The sequence below is a fragment of the Alosa sapidissima genome, chromosome 12 (genome assembly GCF_018492685.1).
Source record: "Alosa sapidissima isolate fAloSap1 chromosome 12, fAloSap1.pri, whole genome shotgun sequence".
NCBI lineage: Eukaryota > Metazoa > Chordata > Actinopteri > Clupeiformes > Clupeidae > Alosa > Alosa sapidissima.
The window spans coordinates 26,017,598-26,028,052 of NC_055968.1; the positions used below are offsets into that span (position 1 = coordinate 26,017,598).

Genomic DNA, 10,455 nt, shown 5'->3' on the forward strand with positions numbered 1-10,455 from the left:
AGGTGGAGTGCAAATGTGGTTTTGAAAAGACCACTGGGACCACTTTGTCAAGGTCAAGTTCGGGGCAAGACGTGGTTAGAACCGATAAAAGTTCTTGGCAACTGTACAATCCTGCCATCTAGTGCCGATTGTTTAATACATCTACAGATAGTCTACATCACTTTCAGAACATACCCTACAGAATGCATTAGCCTGTGCCTTATTTTTGTTTCTTTTCTTCTTTGTCTGGTTGGTTTGTTTTGTGTTCAATTCCATTTTTAGATGTTCATGTTTCATAAAGCCACGGTTAGCCTACAAATTAGCAAATGCATTTTTCTTAACCGTCTCACTCAACATTCATTTTGTTTTGGCTCCATCTTCTGGTTATGTTCTTTAGTGCTCTGTGTAAAGTTTGAAGCCGGAAATATTAGGCAATTTGATGATAATGATATCCATTATTAATTATTTGAATACAACTTTTTAGGCTATATGTCAATGAAGGTTATGTAGGCCTAACACTAACAGTGATGAGCAAAACTGCCTATAGGCCTACTAGCCTACATAAGAATAAAAGTAGCTTATCAAAGAAAACACAGACTCATGATCCGGCCTATGAGCTGTGGGATTTTCAACTATGCTCAGTTAGTTTCTGCTGTACAGTGTGGGGAAAATATAAATAAAACAAAACTCGCATCATCTACACTTACAACTTATAGACTACAACTTCCGAAAAGGCTTTCGAACAAATCTCGTTCTCGATGTAGCAGCTGGACATCACGCGAGAATTAAGTGAGGTTCTTGTTTTTATTGACATCAAAATGGCGACTGGTGGTGGCGAATCCCCGGAACCGTGGTATCTCGCACTTCTCGGTTTTGCTGAGCATTTCCGTACATCGAGTCCTCCAAAAATAAGACTTTGTGTACACTGTCTACAAGCCGTTTTCCAATTTAAACCCCCTCCAAGGATTGAAGCAAGAACACATCTTCAGCTCGGTTCCGTTCTCTACCATCATACGAAGAACACTGAGCTTGCTCGGAGTCACCTGGAGAAAGCGGTAGCTATTTGGGTTATGAAAAAAGTTGACTAAGGGGTGTATAGAGTGTAGCTAACTTAGCCAGAAAATAATTTAATTGACAGAGTTACTTTTGAAACAGTAATTATTCGAGATAAATTGTGGTAACGTTACCTCTGGAGTGAGATAGAGCGTGCCTACGCGCTAGTATCGCTAGCTTGCAGCTAGATGGCTATCGTTGATTAAATTAGCGATTGATTTTATCGTAACCCCTGCAAAGTTAATAACGTCTAGCGGGTTGGTGAGGTATACACATGCATGTCCATTGTATGATACATTAGACAGCAACCCGCAAGCAATTATACAAAATGTACTCTTTAACTTAGCTCACAATGGAGTTTGTTTAACTGCAAAACTGGTAATGTTAGTCGGCTAATGAGGCTAACAATGCAAGTCTGACTTTGCCTTTTCCTTTTTCTCCACAGTGGTACATATCTCAACCAGTATCCTTTTGTCATTTTTGCTATTTTATTTTAACTACTTGAAACTTGCATCTTCCCCTCATGAAAAACTGGTTAGTCTCATAGCTGCCATAGCATTGAGGAGTTAATAGATACTTATTCATCCTGGAGGAAATGTTATATGTATAGCTTATGGCATACTAAAGGAACTACACATTCATAAAAACAATCATTTTGAAATTACAGCTGTGGAAATGATCTATTCCCCAAAAATCTACAGGGAACTGACCATATAAACTGAAGGAGTATGTACCAATGGAGGCACTGCAGGGAAATGCTATGGTATATCAGTAAATGTCCACAAAGATGATTCACAGTGATAGGGTGCTAATTACTGTGCATAATATTAAACATATGAAGTAAACTTGCAGATAGCAATAGAAAAAACTAAACCATATAACTTGTTGATAATTATATAAACAGATAGTTAAAATAAGGTGGTGCATTTTGTTTTTAGATAATTATTACAGGTATTGTTTTTTGTTAATATCCCTGTCTATTGTCATAGATTTTTATAAATGTTGTACTCCATATGGTAGATTTCCCTAACAATTTCCTAGGTTGCACAATTTGAAGATGTCAAATTTGAAGCTGCAAGTCTTCTCTCAGAACTGTACTGCCAACAGGTAACACATTTGATGGTTGTTTGACCATTCTAGACACCAGACATTTTCAGTCTTTGCGGAATATATATTATTAATGTCTTAAGAAATCATAATGGATTTCAGATTTTTCTTGACTGCACAATATCTGAATGAACTGTATGTGAATATAGTAGCTCATTCTAAATTATTTCGATGTGAAAGTCTTGCATAATGGTCTGTTGTCTGATCTCTTCAGAATCTGGTGGATTCTGCGAAGCCCCTCCTGCGAAAAGCCATCCAGATCTCACAGCAGACACCATACTGGCACTGCCGTTTGCTGTTTCAACTGGCCGTGAGTGTACCGCTAATACAGGTTTTATGCCCCCAACGTCGTCTTCCAGGCAACGCTGCATGGAAGGCACTAGGGTTAAGGCCTATTCACACCAAGAACGATAACAAGAACCATAACGATAAAAGCGTTCACACTGAACAATGATAAACAAAGTCTCTCCTTGTGTTAATAAATGTGACGGTTAAAATTTGATGGGTTCTGATTGGCTATTAGCTTTTTATCGTTCTGAAAATCGCTCTGAAAGTGATCCCCAACGATATAGTTCTTCATGTCGCTATCGTTATAGTTTATGTGTGAACGTAGTCATTCATATTAACGAGAACAATATTTATGTATAGTCACCGTTATCGTTCTTGGTGTGAATGGGCCTTTAGGCTAGGGTTTAGGGTTAGGTGCCTTGAAGTCGACAGTCGCAGTGCAGCCTTGAAGTCGACAGTTGGGGCTTAAAACACCATTGAGCCTAATCCAGATCCTCCACATAATGTGAAGAGAGGTGTGTAGAATGTGCAGGTTGTAATCAAATGGTTTATTTCCCCTCCAGCAACTCCACACATTGGAGAAAGACCTTGTGTCAGCATGCGACCTACTGGGCGTTGGTGCAGAATATGCACGAGTGGTTGGATCAGAATACACCAGGTAGGAAAGGATGTGTTAAGACTATAGGTCCATGCCAAGCTTTAAATTTAGACATTACAGATATTTGAGATTTTATACTTTATAACATAGTTTTCCACTTAAAATTATTCTTTTGTCTTTTGTTTTTGACAGAGCCCTCTTTCTGCTGAGCAAAGGAATGGTAAGTGGATGATTCTTTTGCCCCCAAGTGAAATAAGTGTGTGTGTGGCATTTTTTTTGTCACAGGTTCATTTGCCTGTTATAGGTTACAGTGTGTTTGTGTTTGCATGTGATTTTAATTTGCTGAATAAAAGTTGTGTTTGCACTAGCTCTTGCTGATGGAGCGCAAGCTGCAGGAGGTGCACCCTCTGCTCACGCTGTGTGGGCAGATCGTAGAGAACTGGCAGGGAAACCCCATACAGAAGGAGTCGCTGCGCGTGTTTTTCCTGGTGCTGCAAGTCACACATTACCTAGATGCCGGACAGGTAAGGGCCCAACAGAATGCCTGACCATTATCGGATTTTGATATATTTTCTGCACGAGGGAAGCCAGTAATCTGTGACTGACTATGTGCATTTACAGGTGAAGAGTGTGAAGCCATGCCTGAAACAGCTGCAGCAGTGTATTCAGACCATCTCTACACTTCACGATGATGAGATCCTACCCAGCAACCCTGCTGACCTTTTCCACTGGTTGCCCAAGGAGCACATGTGTGTGCTGGTCTACCTGGTATGCACTACTGAACCTCTCCTGTCCATAGACCACTGATGTGTGCTCATCAAGAAAGAAAATAGTCTTCTACTAAATATCAGCAGTCACTAGCCTAGAAATCTAGACACACCCTAGCGGCAGCAAATGTAATTTGCTGCCAGGATAGTCTAACAACTCTCCGTTGGCTTGCGAGCTGGAAAAATTAAACTTCGATCAGGCCAATCACATCGTGTAGTTGGTAGGCGGGCTTAACATAATGATGGCAGAGTTGCGACGGTTCGGGGTGAATTCCCTGCTACTTGAAAACAAAGAAGGTGGATGTTGCTGTTGGCGAACAACGTGACACGAGTTAAGCTTTTTTTAAGTTGGCAAAAGTTTGAACAACTAGCTCCGCTGGTGGGAAAACGCATGGGACTCATGAGTTGTAGCACTATCCTATTGCGTGCAGAGGGAATTTGAAAGACAATCGTTTATCCGATCGACTGAGCACTGCGAATGGTGAGTCCCCAGACCCTACATCTTGATGTGGGTCTGGCTCGTCAGTCAGTCACCTGATTCCTTACGCTTTGCTCACTTAGATGTTTTTCGCAGTTCTCAGAATGTCCACTTGGTGGCACATGGAGAGCAATTTTGATAATAATCACAAACTCTGAACAACCTAGTCAGGAGGTCATGCAGATCACCTGCTACTGGTGTAAATACATTACTGAATGGGAAATTATTTTCTCTTGTACAGTATGTTTTTAGTTATTATTTAGTTATTACTTAATTATTACACTTTTGACATGTTCTAACCAGGTTGTGCAATTAACAGAAGACTTAAAGTGGTCAGTGTTGTGGAACAACATCACAGAACCTACTGATAGATATTATGCTCTGAGTTGATAATAGCAGACCACCTAGGCTCTGGGTTTGGGAACATTTTGTGGATCACTGACATCTGTTTTAGAATACAGAACGGTACAGGTCAATTCAACAAAGATTTTGAGATTTTAGAATATGTTATTTATATAACACTTCTATTTTCACTTCTCTTCAAAGTATTCATTGCTTATTTTTGATTCTACAATCTGTCCAAGTTGAGAGTGATTTTTTTTTTAAACTTTTATATATTGCACAGCATTTTCAACCACTGTCTTCACATGCACACAGACGCACATGCAAACTATTCCCGTTTTTCTGGGCCGTTCTGATTTCAGCTGTGGATGCTTTCTTCATTATCATTATGTTCACTCTTTTGAGCACATTTTTAAAGGGTACAGTCTTTTGTTTTTTAGGTTACAGTCATGCATTCCATGCAGGCTGGGTATCTGGAGAAAGCACAGAAATACACAGACAAAGCCCTCATGCAGCTGGAGAAACTGAAGAGTAAGTACACTCTGCAAACTTCACATTATCCTCTGTCCCCAGACAGCTCCCTCTGTTTCTGCTATGAACAACTCTTCTTTTTTTTTCTTGTCTTGTGCTCTTCCAGTGCTTGATTCCAGCCCCATCCTCTCCTCCTTCCAAGTGATACTCTTGGAACACATCATCATGTGTCGACTGGTCACTGGACACAAAGCAACGGCACTCCAAGAGGTCTGAACACTAGAGTGCTGGCAGGACACTGTAAAATACCTCACAAGGCCTCGTAATTGCATTAGACTGTACAGGGTTCCCACGGGTCATGGAATTTCTGGAATATCATGGAATTTTGGAAAGTCTATTCCAGACATGGAAAGTCAGGGAATTTGATCATTTTTGGGCCAAAGTTATGGAATATCAGGGAATTTTGATGTAGCAGTTTAAAATTTACTTGCCAAAATACATCAATACAAATATTTCCACGCAGAACTGGTAATCTGTAATCTGGTAATTTGTTTTACTGCTTCCTTGAGTATCCCAACTTTGTTTATTCAGTGCCCATTTATTAATCTCTTACTCTAAAAAGTAAAATATTCTTGAACGCTATACGTCAGTAAATAGTATAGTAAGTCATGGAAATGTATTTTTTTGTCAGGGAAAAGTCATGGAATTTTTGACTTAGAGTGGGAACCCTGACTGTAATTATGATCGTTATATTTTTATTCCGTAGATCTCCCAGGTTTGCCAGCTATGCCAACAGTCCCCACGGTTATTTTCCAACCATGCCGCCCAGCTTCACACTCTACTTGTAAGTAATTTCAACTAGTTCAAGAGCGCTTTGCCTTTGGGGAGACCAGTTTGTGATAACATTTTGTTGGGTATCTATTGGTATATCTATTGGTATCGATTAGCATTAGAGAAGTGTGGTTTTTTTTTGTTGTTGTAAAGGCTGTCTTGTTTTCTCACCATTTCAGGGTCTGTACTGCATCTCTGTGAATTGCATGGACAATGCTGAGGCCCAGTTCAGTGCTGCTCTTCGGGTGAGTCTGGGTCACCACCAGGCACGCGCTCATTAAACCCCTCTAATAGTGTTGGAGTTCAGCACTGAGTGATGCTAAGCTCGTTTTTTTGGTGTACCCTTTTAGCTCACCACCCACCAGGAGCTGTGGACTTTCATTGTGACTAATTTGGCCAGTGTCTATATCCGGGAGGGGAACAGGCACCAGGAGGTACATAACCCATTTTTAAAGTCTAAAGATGGGCCATGAGTATACTGTCTATTTGGACTATTGAGTCCATGCATGTGTTGAAATGTATGAGTTTATTTTTAAAGTGTTGTTTAATGGTTGTACTGTTTTCTATTGCAGCTCTACAGTCTCCTGGAAAGGATCAATCCAGACCACAACTTTCCTGTGAGGTATGGTGATTACTGCAGAAGTACAATGTAATTTGATAATGGAGAAGCTAGTGTTCATTAACTGATTGCTGGTTCATTTTCCAATGGACTGGCAAAATAAGACCTCAGTTGTTTTTGAAATGCACAGTAGCAAAAGCAAGCACAGAAGTCAAACCCAGTGGTTCTAATGGCCAGCCATGTGAGTTACAGTACTCACTTAAGTGATGGCCAAAGTCCTGACTTTTTGAGTTAATAAGATGTCTGGTTGTTTTACAGCTCGCACTGTCTTCGAGCTGCCGCCTTTTACATTCGAGGCCTCCTGTCCTTCTTCCAAGGGCGTTACAATGAAGCCAAGTAAGTTTGTATATGCTTTGTGCAAGCTGCTGTGAAAAGGTCTCGTAAATGTCTTACTTGACATGGCCACCATCATGTCTCAACAGTATGCTTTGCATGTCAAAATACCTGTCAGACCTGTCATTTTCTGAAACAAATCACCATTTTCTCAAATGTATACATAGATTTTCCAAGCAACACTCACTGTAGTACACACAAACGTAATAATTTCCCACAAACATAACTTTTGCCCGCCGCAAACAAAATAACTAATTACCACAAATGTCTTAATTATGATATGCATGTTTCGGCACGTAATAAATCTTACTTTTGTGGAAAGTTTGAAAAAAGTAGAAGGACAAACATAAAATCACACTAAATTAGTGATTTATTACAGCTCTTTTATCAGTTGTAAGAGTATATCGGTCAAAAATCATTTTTGACATGCATGCTCTTACAACTGATAAAATGGACAGAATTTGAAGTTAGGAATTAATTTAATTTGTGTGAAGTGAATGTAATAACTTTTGTTTACCATCCCATAAATGCAAAAACTGTTTGCAGATGTTTATTATATTATTATAATAACTATATTATTATAGTATATTATGTTTGCGGTAGGCAAGAGTGACTACTTTTGTGGGTGTTACAACCCACGTTGATGTAACTATCTAACGTCTCTCACAAAATCAAATGTTGTTCTCAAATGACGCACAAGACACACAAAATCCACTATAAATGTAAAATATAAAAAGTGAGAATCACAACAAAAAATGCATTTCTACAAAACTACAAAAAGTAGACGTTGAACACGAGGTACATGAAGTACTGGCCTTTAACATTGTAATATATTGTGTTAGTATTGTACCACCTTTTAACAAAATAGAGTTGGCCTACATAGCATTTGTCTATTTTAAAACCACTGACGAATGATTAACAGAGGGAGTGCATTCCAGGAATCCTTGAGTTTCCAATGTTTACACCAGATTGATACTTAATGTCATAATGCAACTGTAGAAATGACTGATTTCCTTTTGTGGTTTCAGGCGGTTCCTGCGGGAGACTTTGAAGATGTCAAATGCGGAGGACCTAAACAGATTGACTGCATGTTCCCTGGTACTGCTGGGCCATATATTTTATGTACTTGGAAACCATCGGGTAAGAATATTTGAGAAGACTTGATAATACTATCCTTTTCTTTGCCCATGAAAAGTTTGCTGTGTGGAAAGGAAATGTTAAAAGGGCCTGTGTTTTGCTTATGTGTGTGGGTTTATTGTGAACAGGAAAGCAACAATATGGTGGTGCCAGCCATGCAGTTGGCGAGTAAGATCCCAGACATGTCTGTTCAGCTGTGGTCTTCAGCGCTTCTCAAAGGTAAGTTGAAGATGCCTACAGCTAACAAATTATTAACAGTGAAAATGTGTGGAAGATCTTTAAGCTGATCAGTGCATGCTGCACTCATCCCCAGCGGTCCATGTCTCACTTGGATTTATGTCTTTGTAGATTTGAACAAGGCTTGTGGAAACACGATAGATGCACACGAGGCTGCTCAGATGCACCAGAACTTTTCACAGCAGCTGCTGCAAGACCACATTGCTGCCTGCAGCCTCCCTGAGCACAACCTCATCAGTGTGAGTGTCTTACCAAACTCTGTATTTCCTTGAGGTAACACTTTATTTTATGGGGTCCTTGTTCCGGTGTATCTACATAATGAAGTACAGTGTAAGAACCTATGCGTCTATGTAATACCACATACTTATTCTGTCCATACATAGTGTATTTTTGTGTACCTAAGCCCATTCAGTGTTAATTAACGTAATTTTGCTCTCAATTAAATGTTTGAACTTGTTAACTACCGTAAATAGCCTTTAGGTTGTTTTTACTCCGGCGTTACACTTTGATGTTAGGGTGTCAAGAGTGCCAAACTTTAACCCATAGCCACTTTTTTTCCTTCCCCAAAGAGAGAGACAACTTTGGCAAAGTATTGTAATAAGCACTTTTTTATTACACCTGTACTAATGATTTGTAGGTACACAAAATACATTATGTATGGACCACTTAAGTATGTGATATTACATATTGTTACATAGGTTGTTACACTGTACTTCATTATGTTGATACACTGGAACAAGGACCCCATAAAATAAAGTGTTACCTTACGCGATGCCAGGTTGATTTGGATAAACGTGTCAGCTATATGAATGCATTGATGCCTCCTTAACTCTCCCTGTCCTGAGTCCGAGCCCCTGATTGACAGAGGTCATTTGTCTGATAGGTTGGACAGTGTCTGAAGTGTACTGAATATTTGTTATTTTGGGGAGCCTCATGACTTTTTTTTGGCAGTAGGAACAAGAAATGTTCTCAATGAAAATCTGACCTTGTTTTTAAAGTGCCTTTAATTCACTTTGTCTTTGTGACAGTGGACTGATGGACCACCTCCTGTGCAGTTCCAAGCCCAGAATGGACCCACCACCAGCCTTGCCAGCCTGCTGTAGTGAGTGTACAGGTGATTCTATGGAAGCACCGTGAGAAGCTCAACAGCCTCTGTTGGACTTCATCTCTTCTTCCCGTGGACTTTGTCCAGTCTATCCTCTTGTAGGACGTGGCCTCTCCATGGACAGATAATGAACAGGGCTTCTGTCCTCTTAAATAATTTATTTATTCATTCATGTGTATTTTTATAAGTGTGAAGACTCTACATCACCAATTTCTTTCTGTCAGTAACCTATTTTAATGCATGGATACAGTGGCGTTTGGCTCTCACTTCATTTAGAAGGTTTAGTATCTCAATTTTCCACTTTACCACAGATTAACAAAAGACCACAATACAACTAGAGCAGACTCATGTAATGACTTCTTTTTGGGAATATTTTATCTTGAAGTGAAGTGGCAAAGGTTTTCTACATAAGTGGGTGTCAATTATGGGGAGTGTATAGCAATACCGTTGTAGCGCTTTTTGATGCACCTTTAGTTTCTACAGTACTGCAAATTAGATCATCTAATCAAGATTCTTACTTCCTACCTTTTAAAAGTTTTTTTTTTTTTTCTTTTCCCATTCAAACTTTTGAAAAATGCCCGCTTAATCTATTACAGAAATGCATGCATTATGCTGATTTTTTTTTTCTCCCTGAAGACTGTCCATAGGACATTTGAATTTCTCTACCTCAATTTTTACTCACTCTTTCTTAATACAGTTCTTGTGTTGAAAAAAATTGAGGAATACCCCCAGATCTGGCTGTGTGACACAGTTCAACCCCTTACATGTAATAACTACATTGATTGTTTCAGCCAATATCCATATCATGATCGTTGGGCTTTTCAAATATGTGAAATTTTAAATACTTAAGCAGAATGGGACTTTTGTGTTGTTTCAAAATAAATTTTTAAACACGCCACTTTAAATGATCTTTGTGTGCTTTTGTGTGTTTTCCTATTTTTTTCTTTCTGGAACTGAATAGACCTGAAATGGTTTATGACCCTATAGAGGACCATTATGCTAAGTGTACATATCCATGACTGGTAGTCTTTGGGTAGGCTTAGGTTTATCAGAGTTTCATCAGAGTTTATTGTGCTGAACAGGATTACACAAACTAACACTAACAGACTG

The 10,455-nt window shown here is 39.3% G+C and overlaps 1 protein-coding gene across 1 annotated transcript; it reads left to right on the forward strand.

Moving 5' to 3' along the window:
- Positions 1–779: 779 nt before the first annotated feature.
- On the forward strand, positions 780–10,250 carry LOC121678136 (MAU2 chromatid cohesion factor homolog). The gene is made up of 19 exons (XM_042057372.1): positions 780–1,034; positions 1,478–1,495; positions 2,074–2,139; positions 2,354–2,449; positions 2,991–3,085; positions 3,218–3,245; positions 3,394–3,549; positions 3,647–3,793; positions 5,053–5,143; positions 5,250–5,353; positions 5,850–5,927; positions 6,094–6,159; positions 6,265–6,348; positions 6,487–6,536; positions 6,792–6,869; positions 7,895–8,006; positions 8,132–8,222; positions 8,352–8,479; positions 9,269–10,250. Exons 1-19 carry the CDS (start codon positions 798–800, stop codon positions 9,341–9,343), a joined length of 1,800 nt encoding a protein of 599 aa, XP_041913306.1. The 5' UTR covers positions 780–797; the 3' UTR covers positions 9,344–10,250.
- The last annotated feature ends 205 nt before the right edge of the window (positions 10,251–10,455 follow it).